The sequence below is a fragment of the Stomoxys calcitrans genome, chromosome 1 (genome assembly GCF_963082655.1).
Source record: "Stomoxys calcitrans chromosome 1, idStoCalc2.1, whole genome shotgun sequence".
Classification (NCBI taxonomy): domain Eukaryota; kingdom Metazoa; phylum Arthropoda; class Insecta; order Diptera; family Muscidae; genus Stomoxys; species Stomoxys calcitrans.
Genome location: NC_081552.1, coordinates 235406513 through 235429085, shown reverse-complemented (window position 1 = coordinate 235429085; position 22573 = coordinate 235406513). Strand labels below are relative to the sequence as shown.

The 22573-nt window shown below is 40.8% G+C and overlaps 1 protein-coding gene across 2 annotated transcripts; it reads right to left on the bottom strand.

Moving 5' to 3' along the window:
- LOC106090460 (uncharacterized) lies at positions 1–10362 on the bottom strand. 2 transcript variants are annotated; one of them, XM_013256640.2, is made up of 9 exons: positions 9934–10362; positions 9363–9738; positions 5345–5749; positions 4906–5274; positions 4479–4850; positions 2115–2501; positions 1161–1281; positions 945–1081; positions 1–883 (listed from the first exon to the last, which is right to left on the bottom strand). In XM_013256640.2, the coding sequence occupies exons 1-9, from the start codon at positions 10168–10170 to the stop codon at positions 126–128; spliced, it is 3162 nt and encodes a 1053-aa protein (XP_013112094.2). In that variant the 5' UTR covers positions 10171–10362; the 3' UTR covers positions 1–125. The 2 variants fall into 2 exon arrangements, with proteins under 2 accessions (XP_013112094.2, XP_013112095.2); XM_013256641.2 differs by having other exon boundaries at positions 4479–4832.
- Between the last annotated feature and the right edge of the window lie 12211 nt (positions 10363–22573).

Below are 22573 nucleotides of genomic sequence, written 5' to 3'. Positions count from 1 at the left end.
TTTATATTTTTGTATATTTTTATCACTGTTTTACTTTTATAAATATGCATACGTATACACATGTAGTATATATACACAACACACATACTCAATTGGTATAAATAGTTCATTGTAATTTAGTTAAATTAAATTAAATATAATATGGAATCTTTCCTATCACTATTCAGACACTCTCTAACGGTTTGGAAACCCATCAACAAGTTCGCAGAGGAAGTGCGCCTCAAGGAGTTGTGCCGCCTGGCTTCAGTAAAACGTTCGGAGCTTGTTAGTGATTTACTGCGGGCATGACGGCGACGATTGCGACCACCGCCCAAAGTCATGCCTAGGCCAGCGGCCACCGAGGAATATTTTTGCCTGTTGCCATTGGAGCTTTTAAAGGGATTATTCACAGCACTGAAACAGGAAATGCTGCGTTTATTGCTTCCTTTATCGTCCTCGTCGTCTTCATCTTCATCACCACTATTCTGCTTGAGTGTAATCACAGCCATCTGCCTTGATAGGGCAGCATCATGGGATGCCCGTCTCTCGGAGAAGGTGTTGGAATTACTGTCACCATTGATGGGAGAACTAGTTTTCAGTTTGGCCACCGGTGGCATTCTTAGGCCATCCGTAAAGTTGTCGGATGGATCACGAGAGATATCTGATATATAATTACTGGTATTCTGACTTAAATTAGAGCGTTGGTCATGCGATAGTATGGAGCCATAGTTGAGGGTATCTCCATAGCAGGACCAATCGCTGAGAAACGATTCGGGCGAAGAGAAAGTGGGACGCAGACGTTGCACGCGATAGCTGCGGCCATCGTTGTTCATAACAATCCAGGTCTTCTTCAAATAGGTGTGCTCGGTACAATTCAGCGAGCTCTTGGGTCTGGAGGATGCAGCTGTAAAAAAAAAATTGAAAATTAACAAAAGAAAGGTGTTGGGGGTGAGTAGATGATCTACCTTCATTATTATTATCATTTAGGACAGCACCACTGGCCGCTGTGCCTGGCGGCGGATGTATGTTACCCAGGGTGCATGAGATATTTAAAGAATCATCACAAAAACCTCGAGCACTTTCCTCTTGCTGTGGTGTATTGCTGAAATGGAAGACAAGTATGCAGAAGTAAAGCTTGTTATAAATCTTCCAGAAATTCTTTCTTTTTTCCTGGTACTCACGAGTTTAGCAAGACGTTAGGGGCATTGTCGACTACTGACGTTGATGTCGGCCTCTTACAGTTACACTTGCATGTAACTTGCGCTGCCTCTGTCTCTGGTGCTTGAGCCGAGCCTGTAATACCTGCAAACGAGATTCTTTATATGGTTTAAAAAACCGTTTAACAAGATGAAGGGTCTGGGACATGTTTATATGAAGAATTTTTTTAAGTTGGCTGGGCCACCTAGGATTGCCTTCTTCTTCGGACGAATTCGGTTTAAATGAGAGTTATATGCTCTTAGTTGGGATTCCATAAGGGACACCAGGAGTGTCGAAAAGGTACCGAGTCCCAGAATAATGCGAATACGCTAAACGAAAGTAAGATGTCGGGAGAAAAAAAGGAAGGAAAAAACGTCTATTCAACAAGAAGAAGGGAGAAATGGAAAGACGTTAGTGTGAGCGGAAGATGGAGGCCACCGTAGCGCAGAGGTTAGCATGTCCGCCTATCGCGCTGAACTCATGACTTTGAATTCTGGCGAGAACATCAGAAAAAAAATTTCAGCGGTGCTTTCCCCTCCTAATGCTGGCGACATCTGTGAGGTACTACGCTATGTAAAAACGTCTCCCCAAAGAGGTGTCGCGCAGCATGTCATTCGGACTCGGCTGTAAAGAGGAGGCCACTCATCATTGGGCTTAAAACTAAATCGGACAGCATTCATTGATATACAATTTGCAAGTGTGAGCGGCAGCAAGAGTCGATGGGTTACCCGCTGAACACACATATCAGGCGAAGTTTGTCCTGTTCCTTAATGGAATGTTAATGGGCAAATTTGTAATTTGCAAGTGTGAGCGGCAGCAGGAGTCGATGGGTTACCCTCTTAGCTATTTACAGCAGACAAATAGATCGACAAAGCATGTCAAGGCGATCATGAATATCCTTAATTCACCGAATATTGTATTGTATGAAAGTTATTTACCACAATTTTGCGTTGCTCTTGCCATTTGCTGGACCATATCCTGTTGTTCACCATTCTCGCCCCCAGCTGCAGCACTTTCTGTTTCCGTTTGTTCTTCTGCTGTCGTTCGAAGGCCATCGTTTTCATTGGCCAATACCAAAGAGGAGGCTGCTGCTGATGTCGATGGTAGATCGCTATAAAGATCTAAGCGCAGTGTCGATGAGACTGTGGTATTGCTGTTCGCTCTGCTGCAACTTCGATCCCTGTGACGCCGATGGTGTTTTCGCTGATGTTGACGACCACGAGGTTCGCGCATTTCATTGCTCATTCCAATTTTAATGACTTCCTCGTAATCGGGTGGAGCTTCGTAACTGGGCGGTTCATCGGGAATTATTTCCTCTTGACGATCTGGTGGAAGAATTAAAAAAAAAAAATAAAAAAGGTAATGAATCAAATAGTTTAATTAAAAATTAAAATTTTTCTATACGAAAATGTGTCTCATGACAAATTTTCTATACGAAAATGTGTCTCATGACAAATTTTCTATACGAAAATGTGTCTCATGACAAATTTTCTATACGAAAATGTGTCTCATGACAAATTTTCTATACGAAAATGTGTCTCATGACAAATTTTCTATACGAAAATGTGTCTCATGACAAATTTTCTATACGAAAATGTGTCTCATGACAAATTTTCTATACGAAAATGTGTCTCATGACAAATTTTCTATACGAAAATGTGTCTCATGACAAATTTTCTATACGAAAATGTGTCTCATGACAAATTTTCTATACGAAAATGTGTCTCATGACAAATTTTCTATACGAAAATGTGTCTCATGACAAATTTTCTATACGAAAATGTGTCTCATGACAAATTTTCTATACGAAAATGTGTCTCATGACAAATTTTCTTTACGAAAATGTGTCTCATGACAAATTTTCTATACGAAAATGTGTCTCATGACAAATTTTCTATACGAAAATGTGTCTCATGACAAATTTTCTATACGAAAATGTGTCTCATGACAAATTTTCTATACGAAAATGTGTCTCATGACAAATTTTCTATACGAAAATGTGTCTCATGACAAATTTTCTATACGAAAATGTGTCTCATGACAAATTTTCTATACGAAAATGTGTCTCATGACAAATTTTCTATACGAAAATGTGTCTCATGACAAATTTTCTATACGAAAATGTGTCTCATGACAAATTTTCTATACGAAAATGTGTCTCATGACAAATTTTCTATACGAAAATGTGTCTCATGACAAATTTTCTATACGAAAATGTGTCTCATGACAAATTTTCTATACGAAAATGTGTCTCATGACAAATTTTCTATACGAAAATGTGTCTCATGACAAATTTTCTATACGAAAATGTGTCTCATGACAAATTTTCTATACGAAAATGTGTCTCATGACAAATTTTCTATACGAAAATGTGTCTCATGACAAATTTTCGATACGAAAATGTGTCTCATGACAAATTTTCTATACGAAAATCTGTCTCATGGGAAATTTTCTATACGAAAATGTGTCTCATGACAAATTTTCTTTACGAAAATGTGTCTCATGACAAATTTTCTATACGAAAATGTGTCTCATGACAAATTTTCTATACGAAAATGTGTCTCATGACAAATTTTCTATACGAAAATGTGTCTCATGACAAATTTTCTATACGAAAATGTGTCTCATGACAAATTTTCTATACGAAAATGTGTCTCATGACAAATTTTCTATACGAAAATGTGTCTCATGACAAATTTTCTATACGAAAATGTGTCTCATGACAAATTTTCTATACGAAAATGTGTCTCATGACAAATTTTCTATACGAAAATGTGTCTCATGACAAATTTTCTATACGAAAATGTGTCTCATGACAAATTTTCTATACGAAAATGTGTCTCATGACAAATTTTCTATACGAAAATGTGCCTCATGACAGTCTTTTCTATAACAAAATTTGTCTCATGCAATTTTGCTGTTCTAAAATTTGTCACGAACATTTTTTTGTACGAAAATGTATCTGATGACAGTTTTTTATGCGAAATATGTCTCATGACAAATTTTTCTATACAAAAATGTATCTCATGACACTTTTTTATGCGAAAATGTGTCGCATGACAATTTTTCTTTACGGAAATTTGTCTCATGACTTGTTTTCTTCAGAAAAGAAAAATTAGGAACTATCAGATAGTTATTAAAATCAAACCCAATCATTTATGCAATCAATACCGTTAGGGCTTCAATTTTAGTTATAAAAAATAGTTTAAATATGTTTTGATTTTATACCAAATCTCCTTGTCTGGTATTGACTTGAAAGCGTTTGGGATTTATTTCAATGTGTTGTATTGGCTTTTACTTACCCAAGAGCTCACTTATAGTTTGTAAATGATTTTGCAGTTCTCTCTGATGTCGGGCCCTTACACCCATGCGATATAAAATAACCATCCATCCGGAGAGAACTGCAAAGATGCCCAATGTCGATACAACAAATATCCCAGTGGCTGTTTTCAAATCGGGATATTGTTCTATTTTGGGAAAATAATAATTGGGTTTATGCGAATACCAGCGACGATCGTTCTGTAAGTGAGCCCAATCCTCTTCGCACGAGTCCGGCTCATCGCTGCCATCGCCACAGTGATCGAAGCCATCACAATGCAGGCGTATAGAGATGCAGTGATTATTGCTGCACAAGAACTCCGAGCCAATGTAGCAATCTAAATGGATATAGGGATCTAAATAAAATAGTAATGGAAGTGTCAGTTATCTACCCACACTCTTAGCACTTACTCAAATAGTTGAAGACACTGTAGACTATGGCCAATTTGGAGGACATGCCAAAGACACCACGCAGGCGTATGTAGTAACCCGTGAGCACGGGCACAACATGGCTCTCCTTGGACATGCCATTGTTGGGCCAGACAACATCTTCGATTTGGGGTGAATCGGAAGTAGTACCCTGACGTATGGTCAGATCGGATCGTGAGGCCATACTATGGAATTCCTCGACGCGCAGAGAGATGTGAGTTTTCATCATCATGTAATTGCTGCTGGGCTTTATAATCCAAATGCAATCGAATAGGCGAACATCGGTAGCATTCTCGATCATATTCATCATGGTAATGGCACCACCGGGTCCCGCAACCAGGCCACCACAATCTATGACAACCAAAACAACACCCAATGATTATTTGGTTAAAATAGTATTTTTGCATATTTTCCCCCTCACCTGTAAATGGCAATAAGCGATCCTCTTTTAGTTGAGTAGGTGTAACAAATGTCACCTCCGCCCGAAATCCTGCACTGGTACCACCATTGCCACGAAATTGCAAAAGCAAAGATTTATCCGTACTTATGATGATGGGTGGTCGAAAATGTTCCCCGGTATAAGAGTCAACCATTTGACCATTCGAATCGAAGATTTCCAGAGTCGAGGTGAGACCCAACTGAAAGTCTGTAAAATCCAGACGCACATGACAATTATCCGATTCACATGTCAGTATTTGTTCAGTGCCATAATCCCTCGGATAATTCATGGGAAAATAGGGCGTTGATATTATTTGGGGACCTTTGCCATTGGGACTTATTCCAAAGCCGGATTGGTGTGGTATGCCACTTACGATTTTTACATTACCTGGAAAAGAGAGAAACAATTTTGTATTACATGCATTTAAGGAAAATCTAGTCATTAAAATTTTTTTCAAATTTGCTTTCGAAAAACCTTAACCTTACTTTTGATTAAGGCCAATGAGAAAACGAATTGGCCTTAAATTAGTTTCCATATAAAAAGTTTTTAGTGTTTTCGCATTTGCTATTGATTTTTGCCTGCCATCTATCTACGCAATCGTTACATGACCCCATTACAATAGGGGGGGTTGTTACAAGTCGTAATGCTAGCATTATTTATATGGCTGCCTTTCTTTTCACTGTCATGGGTACGGTGACAGAATGGATGTATTGGCTTTAAGCGTCATTATTCTTTTCCCTATAAGGTCATTCAAATAAACAAAACATATTTAAATTATTATTTCAAAAATTTCTTATACCGTTTGGCGGTGACATAATAAATTGTAAATGTGGTCAGGATTCCGATTAATTGTCCCATCAAAAGTTCTTTCAAAAACTTGGAACATAACTAGTTTTAGGGGGGAATTGTTATGGTAAAAGGGTTAAGAATTAGCTGCATTTGCAAAGAAATTATGAAATTTTGAGTTTGAACAAGTAAAAAGGCGTTAAGTTCGGCCGGGCCGAACTTTGCATACCCACCACATCGGGAATATATGTAAACCACCTTTCATCAAAATCCGGTAAAAATTGCATACCATATGCCCCATAGCAGCTATATCGAAATATGTTCCGATTTGGACCAAATACTAATGAGTACAAGTCATTATTTAATGTGTACAACAAAATATTGGTCTTTTTAGTAGCTATATCTAAAAATAAACCGATATGAACCATATACGACACGGATGTCAAAAAGCCTAACATAAGTCACTATGTCAAATTTCAGTGAAATCGGTTTATAAATACGCCTTCTATGGGGCCAAGATATCGGTCCATATGGCAGCTATATCCAAATCTGGACCGATCTGGGCCAAATTGAAGAAATATGTCGACAACTCGCTGTCCCAAATTTTGGCAAAATCGTACAATAAATGCGCCTTTTATGGGCGCAACACCTTAAATCGAGAGATCAGTCTATATGGCGGTTATTTCCAAATCTGTACTGATCTGAGCCAAATTGAAGATGTATGTCAAAGGGCCTAACACAATTCACTGTCCCAAATTTCGGCGACATTGGGCAATAAATGCGCCTTTTATGGGGCCAAGACCCTAAATCGGCAGTTCGATCTATATGGTCGCTATATCCAAATCTAAACCGATCGCGGCCAAATTGAAGAAGCATGTCAAAGGGCCTAACACAATTCACTGTCCCAAATTTCAGCAAAATCGGATAATAAATGTGGTTTTTATGGGTCTAAGACCCTAAATCAGCGGATCGGTCTATATGGGGACTATATCCAAATCTAAACCGATCGGGGCCAAATTGAAGAAAGATGTCAAAAGGCCTAACACATCTCGCTGTCCCAAATTTCATCGGCATCGGAAAATAAATGCGCCTTTTATAGGCCTAAAGCCATAAATCGAGAAATCGGTCTATGTGGCATCGATATCTAAACTGGACTGATCTGGGCTAAATTGAGGAAGTATGTCGAAGGACCCATTACAACTCACTGTCCCAAATTTTGGCAAAATCGTACATTAAATGTGCCTTTAATGGGCGCAAGATCTTAAATGGAGAGATCGGTCTATATGACAGCTATATCCGAATCTGAACCGATTTGTGCCATATACCAGGAAGATGTCAAGGGGCATAACCTAACTCACTGTCCCGAATTTCGGCGACATCGGACTGTAAATGCGCCTTTTATGGGTCTAAAACCTTAAATCGAGAAATGGGTCCATATGGCAGCTATATCCAAATCGGGACCGATCTGAGCCAAATTGAAGAAATATGTCAAAGGGCCTAACACAACTCACTGTCTCAAATTTCAGCAAAATCGCACAATAAATGCGCCTTGTATTGGCCCAAAACCTTAAATCGAGAGATCGGTCCATATGGCAGCTATATCCAAATCTGGACTGATCTGAGCCAAATTGAAGAAGGATGTCGAAGGGTCTAACACAACTCACTGTCCCAAATTTTAGCAACATCGAACAATAAATACGCCATGTATTGGCCCAAAGCCTTAAATCGAGAGATCGGTCCATATGGCAGCTATATCCAAATCTGGACCAATTTGTGCCATATTGCAGAAGTATGTCGAGGGGCTTAACTTAACACGCTGTCCCAAATTTCAGCGACATCAGGCAATAAATGCGCGTTTTATGGGCCTAAAACCTTAAATCGAGAGAACGGTCTATATGGCAGCTATATCCAAATATGGACCGATCGGAGACAAATTTAAGAAGGATGTCAAAGGGCCTAACACAACTCACTGTCCCAAATTTTAGCAATATCGGATAGTCAATGTGGCTTTTATGGGTCTAAGACCTTAAATCAGCGGATAGGTCTAAATGGGGATATGGTCCGATATAGCCCATCTTCGAACTTAACCTGCTTATGGACAAAAAAAAATCTGTGCAAAGTTTCAGCTCAATATCTCTATTTTTAAAGACTGTAGTGTGATTTCAACAGACAGACGTACAGACGGACGGACATGGCTAGATGGTCTTAGATTTTTCCGCTGAACAAGAATATATATACTTTAGAGGGTCGGAAATGGATATTTCGATGTGTTGCAAATGGAATGACAAAATGAATATACCCCCATACTTCGGTGGTGGGTATAAAAAGTGTGGCAGATTGGCCAAAAGGAATACATAGGTTTTTGTCACCATGTGTTTGCTATCGAAGATTTTGCTTGAGGTGAATATTGGGCTTTAAATGGAGTACGCACCTCAAAAGAAATTTTTGGTTGCAGCCATCAAGCTGATCGACGTTTTGTCAACACACACAAAGAATTTTGTGTGCGTACATGAGCAGAAAATATGCGAGAAAGAAGATGACAACAAAGAGAATGCAAACAAAAACCTGACATCTTAATACCGTCAAACTTGGCCGGCTGTAAACAGCTGTTCGCGTGAGACCATCGCTTTTCAAATCCGCCTTGGGTTGCAGTCAAGACACTTACAACTGCACTGAAAAATAGTTGTGTAAACTACAAGATGGCGATAAACTTAATTGATCATTTTGGCCGATATTTAATAATTCTTGGCTAATGAAGTACACATTAGCTGAAATTAATAGTTTTTATTAGCAAATAACTTTATTTCATGCTTAAAACTAGTCAGCTGTAGTTGTAAGAAAAGTTCTCCAATGCCTATTACGGCACCCTGTTACGCAAAGAAAATTTCGTTTAAGCTGCGTAACTGCAAGCGAAATTTTCGGTAACGGTATGTTATGGTAACGAAAATTACGTCAGAGGTGCATACTGCTCTTTAAGTGATGATGGCACACGTTTTGTGTTTTTTTTGCATATTCATAATAATTTTTTATCTTTTATTTGATAATCATTTTGTGGAAAGGTATTTACGTTCCAACAGATTTCACATTTCTCTCTCTCTCTCTTTATCTCTCTAAAGGTAAAAGTTTCGAAAATCCCGACTGCACTTTATAAATTTTGTGACTTTTTCTCCCATCTCCTCAGCAGTAATTCTTTCTCTCTAATAACAATACTCACGTTCGGAAAAGTACTGCAACGAAAAAACATGACTATTTGTAGCTCGATAGAAAAATTTCAGCAATAGTGAACGGGTTTTGCTACGGAACACTTTGCCTTCACCGCAAAACTCCTGACCCGATATGGTGTTATCATAGGGTGGCTCGGAGAATTGTATGTGCTCGCAGGGACACAGTGATGATTTGCCCACAGCTGAGTTGGAGATGCGTTCGCAGGTTTTGGAGAAATTTGCATGGGTGACCGTAATGCGAATGACACATTCAGCACATGTAACCAACTCCAGATTACACTGATACCAAAAATCGGCCGTAGAACGTCCTCTGACTGGAGATGATGGCGATGAGGTAGATGATGTGGCAGATGAGTAAAGAGTACTCTGGAAATTGTAAAATTCCAAAATCAATTTTCAACTAACTGCCAAAAGCACTAACTTTAGCTAATTCTTCAAAATCAGCTGTTTTCGCTCTATAGAAAACAGCTGGTTTCGAGCAATTGGCAAACAACATTTAGTGCCAAAAATGTAGTGTTGCTGGCATTTAAACTTCAAAAAAAAAAAGACAAATCCTCCTACACGATATGCTGAAGTGGTCACATTGCGAGCATGTAATTCTCCACGTTCACCCAATTCGAGAAAATGGCGACGACCATTCCAATGATTGCATATATCCAAATCCTTATAATTGTTCGAAGGATATGCTGCAGCTAACGACAACGACAATAAGAGACACACGACAACTGCGACATTCACGAATATTTGATTGACAACGAAAATGTTACGCAGCTTCTTGAGACCCGGATCAGATAACATATCCGTACCGGAGTTACGTTTTTGGAAAAATAAAATCCAACTTAAAATAGGTCAACAGTTAACTTTAATGCAAGGTGCAGACAGGCTTATGACGGGTGTAGAAAAATTAAAAACAAAAAATGTTTCTTTAAATTTAATCAACCGATTTCTTGGCGCATGTTGTTCCTTGATAAGATACGTTTAGACTGTGGGAATTTCTAGGTGAAAATTTAATAAAGGCCATTTCCAGTACCTTGTTGTTTGGTTTTTAATTTCAGTTGTATTTTTTGTGTGTAAATGTTGTTGCCTATTTGTCTGTTACTTTTGCTTTAATTTTTTTTTCTCAAAATTGGACAAAAGAAAACATTGAGGAATCCCCAAAAGTGCTGTGCAGCACAGTGGGGTGAAACCGATGTGACTTTCAGCTCAATGATAGCGGCTTCCTTTTTATAGGCGCCGAGTCCGAACGGCGTGCCGCAGTGCGACATCTCTTGGGGGAGAAGTTTTTACAATGCAAAGTACGTCAAAAATGTCGCCATAGTAGCGACAGACCAGGCATCTGGCATTTGGAGATCTTACCCACGACCCCCGCACTGGCCATCCGAGCACGCCCTCTACTCGCCTATCGAGGGTCTACACAAATTCTATTAAATTTGGGTCGCATTTGTAATGTTCCCTTTTTGGTTGTCCCAGAAGTTTATTAATATTCGATTATATTAATTCTCCGTTTTGAAACACTGTGTGGGGGAGAATATTAAATAAATATTGAGCTGTGCGTTAAACTGGACTGATGTTCAGGCTGCATACCAAAACAAGAATATGGAGAACTTTGGTAAGCAAAAACAAAACAAAAAGTTTTATAGTTTGGTATTTACGTTCTATGTTCGTCGGTAATTACCTACCTTAAGGCGCCCGTTTCAAAAAAATATCTTAAATACACTGGAAAAAAAAGCGTGCTAAGTTCGGCCGGGTCGAATCGTGGGAAGCCACCACCATGGATTCTGCTAAAAATTTATACAAAATAAATTTAGTTGAAGGGCATACTTTTCTACATACCAAACTTTTGTCAAACCAGCAAAAATTAAAGCTTCTAGGAACCGAACAAGGATGATCGAGAGACCGGTTTACTTGGGAGTCATATCAGGTTATCGATTGATCGTATTTGGCACAGTTTTTGGAAGTCGTAACAGAACACCGTATGCAAAATTTCAGCCAAATCAAATCAGCTTCCAGGGGCTCAAGAAGTCAAATTTTGAGATCGGTTTATATGGGAGCTATATCAGGTTATAAACCGATTTGGACCGTACTTGGCACAGTTGTTGAAAGTCATAACAGAATACCGCATACAATATTTCAGCCAAATCGGGTTGTAAGGGCTTGTAAGGGCTCAAGAAGTCAAATCGGGAGATCGGTTTATATGGGAGCTATATTAGGTTATAGACCGATTTGGACCATACTCGGAACAGTAGTTGGAAGTCATAACAGAACACTACATGCAAAATTTCAGCCCAATCGGACAAAAATTTCGATTTCCAGGGCCTCAAGACGTCAAATCGGGAGATCGGTTTATATGGGAACTATATCAGGATATAGAACGATTTGAACCGTACTTGGCACAGTTGTTGAAAGGTATAACAGAAAACTACATGCTCAATTTCAGCCAAATTGGACAAAAATTTTAGATTCCAAGGGCTCAAGAAGTCAAATCGGGAGATCGGTTTATATAGGAGCTATATCAGGATATAGAACGATTTCGACCGTACTTGGTACAGTTATTGAAAGCCGTAACAAAACACTACATGCAAAATTTCAGCCAAATCGGACAAAAATTGCGACTTCCAGGGGCTCAAGAAGTCAAATCGAGAGATCGTTTTATATGGGAGCTATATCAGGTTATAGACCGATTAAGACCGATTTCGACCCGCTTCCAGGGGCTCAAGAAATCAAATCGGGAGATCGGTTTACCTTTATCTGAACCGAAATGGCCCTTTGCAATCCCCAACGACCTACATCAATATTAAATGTCTGTTGCAAAATTTCAAAGCGACTAGCTTTACGCGGTCGACCGATATCGTGATTTCGACAGACGGTCGGACGGAAATGGCTAGATCGACTCAGAACGTCGAGACAAGCTGGACAGGGCCAACTCTGCTCCGCCTTCTTTCACTCTCTTATTTTATCTGAACCCTATACGGACACGGGCAGGAAATAAGTCCTGTTTTGGGGGATGCTGGTACGGCCTTTCAGATATTTACCCCAATGGGGATATCATTTTCATGCTCTACTCTCAAATACCTTTCATTTGAGCCTTATATTGCTATGGTCGGTAAAAACATCCGGTATGGGGGTGAGGTGGGGGCTAATATATCAGATTCGTGCTCTTGTCTCAAATACCTTTCATTTGAGTCCCATATTGTCATTATTGGTTTATATTTCCATTTGGAGGGTTTTGAAGGTGGCGGAGCCCCCTAGATATCCCACCCTAAAGAAGGATACCAAATTTTTGGCATTACCCTAAATAGGGTAAGGGGAGGATCCGCCCATTACAGTTTGGATGTTGGATCTACTTCATTCTCTTGGTTTTGGTGGTGGATTTGAGTTGCCAAACCCTTTGCCCCGATACGACTTTTTAAAGATCTGTGGGTCCTCCTGTGCCTGTACCAATTTGAGAATAAAATGGGTACTCTACTACCAAAGAACTTTTATGGCTGCCCTATTCTATCCTGATCGACGTTCATATATTATTTTAAATTCCTTTTTTTTGGGTAGAATAGAGGGAGGGGGATTGCTCGCTGACACATCCTTCGTTTGGGTAAAATATATTCTCGGTCGTCCTATATGACAGTTTGGTGTTGTTTTTATTGGGAGGAAAGTTCGTTCCGCCCGACGCTATGACTCAAAAGACAATTTATTTGAGTCCTTCATTGTCGGAATATACATGTCCTGCTGAACGGCAGGACGTGACCCATATTCTTGTATCACTATATCAACATTAAATTCGAACTCTACTGACATGGACCTTTATTTTAATGCACATATTATGCCGCTCAAACTACACGTGTTATTGAAGGTTATTTAGAGGTGGGGCCTGTGCCAGAGTCTATCCCAAATATGTATTCCAGATTCGTAGTCAACTCCCAAAGACCTTTTATTTGGTGCCCATTTTGCGACGTTGGACAAGTATGCCCGTTTAAGGGATTTTGTGGTTGGGGCCTCCCCAGTAGACAACTTGGACCAAATTCTTATAACAGATGTGTACTCAACTTCTTAACACCTTTCATTTGATACCCATATTGCCCAAAGCGGTGAAAGAGTCTTATTGTGGGTTTTTTTGGGTGGACCCCCCCCGAACACTTTGGGCGAAAGTCGTATACAAAGTTCGTACTCTACTCTTAAATACCTTTCATTTGATACCCATATTGTCCTAATCGGTAAACATGTCCGTGCGGGTGGTTTTTGGGATGGGGCGTCCCGCCGTTATTTGACTCAAGAATTTTATACTAATTTCGTGGTTTTGGGGTACCTTAATGTGGTACCCCAACAGATGTGTACACAACTTCTTAACACCTTTCATTTGATACCCATATTGTCCAAAGCGGTCCCGCCGTTATTTGACCCAAAAATTTTACACTATTTTCGTGGCATACCATTTCGCTTAAATCGGTGCACTCATCTCCGAGATCTGCTGTTTTTGAAAATTGTAGTATGGAGGAGGGTCCGCCTACGCCTATCAAAAAAATTAGCCTTTTTTCACCGGGGGCCCAAACTCTACCCTCTGCGAAAATTTCATGAAAATCGGTTCAGCCGGTACAGGTAAAAATAGAGATATTGAGCTGAATTTTTGCATAGACTCTTTTTTTCCATAAGCAGGTTAAGTTCGAAGATGGGCTATATCTTGATAAAGCCCTCATATAGACCGATCCGCCGATTTAGGTTCTTAAGCCCATTAAATCCACATTTGTTATCAGATTTTACTGAAATTTGGCACAAAGAGTTGTGTTAGGCCCTTCGAGAATCTTCTTCAATTTGCCCCAGATCGATCGGACCAGATTTGGGTATAGCTTAGGTCTTGGGCCCATAAAATTCACATTTATTATGCGATTTTGTTGAAATTTGGGTCAGTGGGTTGTCTTAGGCTACTCGACATCTTTCTTCAATTTGGCTCAGATCGGTCCAGATTTGGATATAGCTGCCATATAGACCGATCTCTCGATTCAAGGTCTTGGGACCATAAAAGGCGCATTTATAGTCCGATGTCGCCGAAATTTGGGACATTGAGTTGTGTTAGGACCTTTAACATTCTTCTTTAATTTGGCCCAGATCGGTAAAGATTTGGATATAGCTGCCATATGAACCGATCTCTCAACTTAAGGTTTTGGGCCCATAAAAGGCGCATTTATTGTCCGATTTTGCCAAAATATGGAATATTGAGTTGTATTGGACCCTTCGACATCATTCTTCAGTTTGGCTCAGATCGGTACAGATTTGGATATAGCTGCCATATAGACCGAACTCTCGATTTAAGGCTTTGGGCCCATAAAAGGCGCATTTATTGTCAAATATCAGTGAGTTGTGTTAGGCTCTTCGACATTCTTTTTCAATTTGGCTCAGATCGGTCCAGATTTGGATATAGCTGCCATATAGACAGATCTCTCGGTTTAGATATAGCTGCCATATAGACCGATCTCTCGATTTAAGGCTTTGGACCCATAAAAGGTGCATTTATTGCCAAATGGCGGTTAGTTGTGTTAGGCTCTTCGACATTCTTTTTCAATTTGGCTCAGATCGGTCCAGATTTGGATATAGCTGCCATATAGACCGATCTCTCGATTTAAGGTTTTAGGGCCATATTATTGTCCGATTTCGCCGAAGTTTGGGACAGTGAGTTGTGTTAGGCTCCTCTTCGAAATTCTCCTGCAACTTCGTGCAGATCGGTTCAGTTTTGAATATAGCTGCCATATAGACCGATCTCTCGATTTAAGGTTTTGGTCCCATTAAAGGGGCATTTATTGTCCTATTTCGTCGAAATTTGGGACAATGAGTTGCGTTAGGCTCTTCGACATTTTTCTGCAACTTGGCCCAGATCGATCTAGATTTGGATATAGCTGCCATATATACTGATATCTCGATTAAGGATCTGGGGTCTTGACTTCTTGAGCCTTTAGAGGGTACAAATCCTATCCGATATCGCTGAAATTTTGCACGAAGTGTTTCTTTATGACTTTCAACAACTGTGCAAAGTATGATTCAAAATCGATCCATAACCTGATATAGCTGCCATATTAAACGATCTGGGATCTTGACTTCTTGAGCCTCTAAAGGGCGCAATTATTATATGATTTGGGTGAAATTTTGACCTTCAACATACGTGTCAAATATGGTCTGAATCGGTCTATAACCTAATACAGCTCCCCTATAAAACAATCTCCCTATTTTACTTATTGAGCCCCTAAATGACTTTAATTGTGGTCTCCAACATTCATTCCATTATGGTCCGAATTGGACCATAACTTCATATAGCTCCAATAGCATAGCAATTCATTTCTTTACTCCTGTCCTTTGTTTGCCTAAAAAGAGACACCGGGAAAAGAACTCGACAAAAGCGATTCATGGTGGAGGGTATATAAGATTCGGCCAGGCCGAACTTAGCACGATATTCTTGCCAGGATGCCAAACCTCACGACCAGCTTGATGGGTTTCAACGTGCCAATGTGATAAAAAACCAAAGCCAAAATACATCCTTAATTTCTCTCTTTATTTTTTCTTTCTCTCAGTGCATGCAGTTAGGGGGTGGTTGTGAACACAAAAACAACGGATCATCTTACCGTGACTGTTGCATTGACGGTCAGGTTAAAGACCTTTAAATGTGCATCCATACAGTCGAATGTTGACACATTCATGTAACAGCGGTCATTTCAAACGATGATGGATTCCTTCATGGAATGAGGAAAAACTGTTGGTTGTTGGCTATTCATCGAGTAGGTGGTGAAGCATGGAAATGTATTCACTCGCATATTGGAAGAATTGGTTTAGAATGCTATTTTTATAACCTTGAAAATAGATTTCGAATGCCGTAGGCTCCATGGATGTGGTAGACCATGGCACATATCTACCTAACTGCACACATACCACAGTTCAATTAAAAGTATATATTGGGTTGCCCAAAAAGTAATTGCGGATTTTTCATATAGTCGGCGTTGACAAATTTTTTCAGCGGCTTGTGACTCTGTAATTGCATTCTTTCTTCTGTCAGTTATCAGCTGTTACTTTTAGCTTGCTTTAGAAAAAAAGTGTAAAAAAAGTATATTTGATTAAAGTTCATTCTAAGTTTTATTAAAAATGCATTTACTTTCTTTTAAAAAATCCGCAATTACTTTTTGGGCAACCCAATAGTTCTTTCCTTAATGTAACTAGGTATGTATAATGAAAGTGCGATGGATTTGATTAAGCTCTTGTACAGTAAGCTGGGTCGGGGTGGGCAGAGGTTTTACAAATGGCAATAAAAAATAGAAGCGCATTAAGTTAGATCGAATCTTATATGCCAACCACAATAGATCGCATTTGACAATTTCTTTGAAGGACGTTTTAATAAGAACAAGTGAAAGCGTGCTAAATTCGGCCGGGCCGAATCTTATATACTCTCCACCATGGAACGCATTTGTCAAGTTCTTTGAATGACTTTTTCAGGTAGAAAAACACCACCTCCAAAATTTCAGGCAAATCGAGGAATAATAGCTCTCTCCAGAGGCTCAAAAGGTCAAACTGGGAAGTCGGTTTATATGGCAGCTATATCAGGTTATATACCGATTTAGACCAAACTTGAAACCGTTGTTGGAAGTCATACCATATTGGATAATATTTGCGTCCTCTAGAAGCTCAAGAAGTCTAATCTGGAGTCGGTTTGCATTGCGGCTATATCAGAATATCGACTTATTTACACCATACTCGACACAGTTGCCGGAAATCAAAATAAAACATTTCAAAGTAAATTCGGCCAAATCGGATAAGAATTGCGCCCTCTAGAAGCTCAAGAAGTCAAGACCCAAGATCAATTTATATAGCAGCTATATCAGGTTATCAACCGATTTCAACCATACTTGGCACAGTTGTTAGAAGTCATAACGAAACAAATCATGGGAAATTTCAGCCAAATCCGATAGGAATTACGCCCTCTAGAGGCTCAACAAGTCTTATCGGGAGATCGGTTTCTATGGTGGCTATATCATGTAATGGACCGTATTGGATAATAATTGCGCCCTCTAGAAGCTCAAGAAGTCTAATCTGGAGTCGGTGGCTATATCAGAATATCGACTGATTTACACCATACTCGACACAGTTGCCGGAAATAAAAAAAAAAACACTTCATGCTAAATTCGGCCAAATCGGATAAGAATTGCGCCCTCTAGAAGCTCAAGAAGTCAAGACCCAAGATCGATTTATATGGCGGCTACATCAGATTATCAACCGATTTCAACCATACTTAGCACAGTTGTTAGAAGTCATAACGAAATAAATCCTGGGAAATTTCAGCCAAATCCGGTAGGAATTACGCCCTCTAGAGGCTCAGCAAGTCTTATCGGGATATCGGTTTCTATGGTCGCTATATCATGTAATGGACCGTATTGGATAATAATTGCGCCCTCTAGAAGCTCAAGAAGTCTAATCTGGGATCGGTTTGCATGCCGGCTATATCAGAATATCGACTGATTTACACCATACTCGACACAGTTGCCGGAAATAAAAAAAAACACTTCATGCAAAATTTCGACCAAATCGGATAAGAATTGCGCCAGCTCAAGAAGTCAAGATCCAAGATCGATTTATATGGCGGCTACATCAGGTTATCAATCGATTTCAACCATACTTAGCACAGTTGTTAGAAGTCATAACGAAACAAATCCTGGGAAATTTCAGCCAAATTCGGTAGGAATTACGCCCTCTAGAGGCTCAAAAAGTCTTATCGGGAGATTGGTTTCTATGGTGGCTATATCATGTTATGGACTGATTCAGACTATACTTGGCACAGTCGTTGGGAGTCATACTAGAACACTTCATACAAAATTGAAGCCAATTCGAATAATAATTGCGCCCTCTAGAAGCTCTAGAGGTCAAGACCCAAGGTCGGTTTATATGGCAGCTGTATCAACCTGATCAACCGATTTGGACCATACAGTTGTCGGAAGTGATACCAAAACATTGCTTGCAAAATTTCAGCCAAATCGGATAAGAATTATGCCCTCAAGTGACTCAAGAAGTTAAGATCCCAGATCGGTTTATAGGGCAGCTATATTAAAACATGGACCGATATGGCCCATTTACAATCCCAACCGACCTACACTAATAAGAAGTATTCGTGCCAGATTTCAAGCGGCTAGCTTTACTCGTTCGAAAGTAAGCGTGCTTTCGATAGACAGACGGACGGACATCGCTAGATCAACTTAAAATGACATGACGATCAAGAATGTATATACGTTATGGGGTCTTAGAGGAATATTTCGAGGAGTTACAAACAGAATGACGAAATTAGTATACCTCCATCCATTGGTGGAGGGTATAAAAATAGTTTATATAGGAGCTATATCAAGTTATATATCGGTGTATGGATAGTAACCTAACCACCTTAGATTGGAGGGTACACTTTCTCGGTTACTAACCACTTCAATCGGAGACCTTAGGTCCATCCCGGCATGGGATGACTAGGAGTAACACACGGGTTGGCATCGTCAATATGAGAAGCTCACCTGGTAGCTACCGTGCGCGTGTTACGGAGTAGCTGCAATTGGAGTTGCGAACCATAAGTCATATCGAGTGGGGAGTCTCAGTGCGAAGCCGGGCGGCACCGACTCTTACTCAAATACTGGGTACCTATGATATTCGATATGACAAGGCGAGTTATTGGCGTCTTTAAATAACCAACGCCGCCAAGATGAAAAAGTTTCTCTCAAGAACCCATGCCCAAACTGGAACGTTAGTAGACGACAAGGGAGTGAGAGCAGAAACAACAGAGGACAGGTTGAGGCTTTTGATGAAAACGCATTTTCCACATGATACGATGGCACTAACGAAGGCACCGGAATCTTGGAATAGTGAGGTTGATCGAAAGTTTATCATAACGGAATTTATGGTCAAGGAAGCCTTGAGAAGCTTCAAACCATTTAAGTCACCCGGACCTGATGGAATATTTCCGGCGCTACTACTAAAGGAGGCCGACTATCTGGCGCCTCGTCTGGCCAAAATTTTCAGAGCGTGCCTGGGACTTGCATATACTTCGAAAGCCTGGCAGAAGGCAAGGGTGGTGTTTATAACCAAGCCCGGCAAGGCAAGTTATGCGACACCAAAGGCCTACAGGTCTATAAACCTTTCTATTCAAAACCATGGAACGCATTGAGGATACCATGATAAAGAGTATGACATCCAGCGAACTATAATGTGCGGACCGAAACATTGATCCAATCCTTAGACCAGCACCGAGTGGACCGGGTGCTTAGAGACTGGATAAACACATAATTTGTGGGTCCCATGACATAAATATAAGGGAGAAGATGGCATAGGGCACGTCACAGTGGGGCATTTTATCGCCACTCCTTTGGGTGACCACCATAAATAATCTATTACAGATGCTGACTGAGGAAGGATTTGAACCCGCTGCCATGCAGACGATGTTATAGTACTTCTTAGGGGTAAGGATCTGAACCAGTTATGCAGAAGGGCCGAAAGGGTCTTGCACATGGCATATGACTGGGCTAAACCCAGAGGTCTCAATGTTAACCCAGAGAAGGGTGAAATATGCCTGTTTACGAGGAAGACGACGCGCCACGTTTCCTCAATAAAACGATTTCGATATCTGACAAGGTCAAATACTTAGGAGTGATCTTGGAAAGGAAACTGAATTGGAAGTGTCACATTCAGGAACGTACTGAGAAGGCTCACAGATGTTGGGCACTATGTAGACGGACCTTAGGCTCGAAATAGGGCCTGAAGCCGAGGATAGTCCACTGACTCTACAGAAGCGTGATCAGATCAATACTTACTTACGCCTCAGTAGTTTGGTTAACTGCTATAGAGAAAAAGTGCAACGTTAGGACCATACAACAGGTTCAGAGAACATCTTGGCATAGGCGATGAGGACCACGCGCTCTAGGGCACGAGAGACTATTCTAGATATCCGACCCATTGACCTACAGATTAAATGTGAGGCAGCCACCGCGGCTATAAGACTTAAGGCGATGGGAGAATGGATTGAGGATGGGAGCAGCTCATACCATCGCGGTATAATCGAGACGACGATAGGAAAACTGGAAGGAAGGGATCGGATACCTGAGACGACACTTGAAGTCGAGTGCGAGGTACTGTCTTTGACTGACGGAACCCTTGTACTGCCGTCTGATCGGATACCGGCACTTGAGGTCGAGTGCGAGGCACTGCTGCCTGCGACACAGTCTTTGACTGACGGAACCCTAGTACTGTCGACTGCATGATCATGTTACACGGATGGATCAAAGCTAGGGGTCAGAGTGGGTCTGGAAGTTTACATTGAGAACCCAGGGATTGAGATCTGCTTTAGACTGCGTGACCACAATACGGTCCTGCAGAAAGAGATCCGGCGATGACGGAATGCGTGAGGTGGTGTGGTACTTACGCGAGGACGTCGAGGGGTGAACTTCTTAACGGACAGTAAAATGGCCATAACAACCAGGACGGTAAGGTCACGAACTGTCTTGGAGTATTAAAATCAGATTAATGCCTTCTCTGAGGATGGCACAATCCGCATCGTTTGGGTGCCGGGCCACAACGGAGTAAGGGGGAATGAACGATTTGGCAATAAATTTGGTCAGAGAACTGCTGTCGATAAACTTGGTTAACCCGAAGCCTTTCGGGTCGACGCAATCCGATTTAAGGGCGTGGGCGACATGTAACACTGTGGAACAGCGTCGGTAGGACGGCGAAAATCCTATGGGGAGTTCCGGATCCTGAGAGGACGAGGCTATTACTGAAAGCAAGTAAGAAGGAGGTCAGTATAGCTTTTGATGTCATGGCGGGACACACAGGACTGCGAGCTCACTTATGCAAAATCGGAGCGGCAAGTGATGGCATGTGTAGGGCATGTGGGAAAGATGATGAGACGTTGGAGCATTTTCTATGTCATTGCCCGGCTAACGATCCTATGGACCGGAACGAGCTTACTCTCCTAGTGGAGCAGTGGCAATACATGGAAAATGACTCGAAATCCGTACTTGGGTACCAGAAGCCTCCGCCAAGAAACACATCGTACGACCAGGTGTGTCGAGATGCTACTAAAGCCAAAAATGCGGCAAACAGAACAATCATGCTTCGTATGCCTGCGCAGAAAGAAGAAGGAACTCAAAAGACGTGAGTGTGAGCGAATTGAGATGTTCAGGAATCAAAATGAAGTCCGGAAATTCTGTCAAAGAATCAAACCGATGGCTTTGCTACAGGCAAATCCTCCTACAGAGACAAAGAAGGAAATCTGGTAACTGATACTGGTAGTGTGTTGAGGATATCGAAAGAACATTTTAACAATCTGCTAGTGTCCAACGATGGCGGCGAAGAGGATAGCGCAGAACCCATCCCTGATAATGGTATAGAATGTTTACCTCCTAGTCAGAATGAGGTCCAAGTAGCAGTAACCCGACTAAAGAACAACAAGGCAGTAGAAGCCGATGGGTTGCCTGCTGAACTATTTAAGGCCGAAGGCGACACGCTTATAAAGCATTTGCATCAGCTTGTATGCGCGATCTGGCTAGAAGAACGCATATTGGACACTAGGGGCCACATCTTTTTGGGATTTTGTTTTACTAACCTAGTACTTTCAACCTCATTTCGAATCTCCCACCCCCTCACATCATGACCTTACAATTCTTCCACAGTGTATGCAGCATAACCTTTGACAAATATCTTCGGCCGGAAATTCTGTCAAAGAATCAAACCTCCTGCAGAGACAAAGAAGGAAATCTGGTAATTGATACAGGTAGTGTGTTGAGGATATGGAAAGGTCATTTTACCAATTTGCTAGTGTCCCACGATGGCGGCGAAGAGGATAGCGCAGACCCCATCCCTGATGATGGTATAGAATGTTAACCTACTAGTCAGAATGAGGTCTAAGTAACTGTGACCCGACTGAAGAACAACAAGGCAGTAGAAGCCGATGGGTTGCCTGCTGAACTATTTAAGACTGAAGGCGATACGCTTATAAAGCGTTTGCATCAGCTGGTCTGCGCGATCTGGCTAGAAGAACACATATTGGCCACTAGGGGCCACATTTTTGGGATTTGGGATTTTGCTTTACTGTCCTAGTACTTTCAACCCAATTTCGAATCTCCCACCCCTCGAATCATGACCTTACAATTCTTCCACAGTGTATGCAGCACAACCTTTGAAAAATATCTTAAAAATACACACTGTA

Bases quoted from the DNA above. Each gene is read 5' to 3' on its own strand.
- LOC106090460 (XM_013256640.2), bottom strand. From the start codon at position 10,170: ATGTTATCTGATCCGGGTCTCAAGAAGCTGCGTAACATTTTCGTTGTC. The intron at 4,851-4,905 runs GTAAGTGCTAAG...TATTTTATTTAG, and splicing joins CAGTGTCTTCAACTATTTGA to ATCCCTATATCCATTTAGAT. The intron at 1,282-2,114 runs GTAAATAACTTT...TCTCGTTTGCAG, and splicing joins AAGAGCAACGCAAAATTGTG to GTATTACAGGCTCGGCTCAA.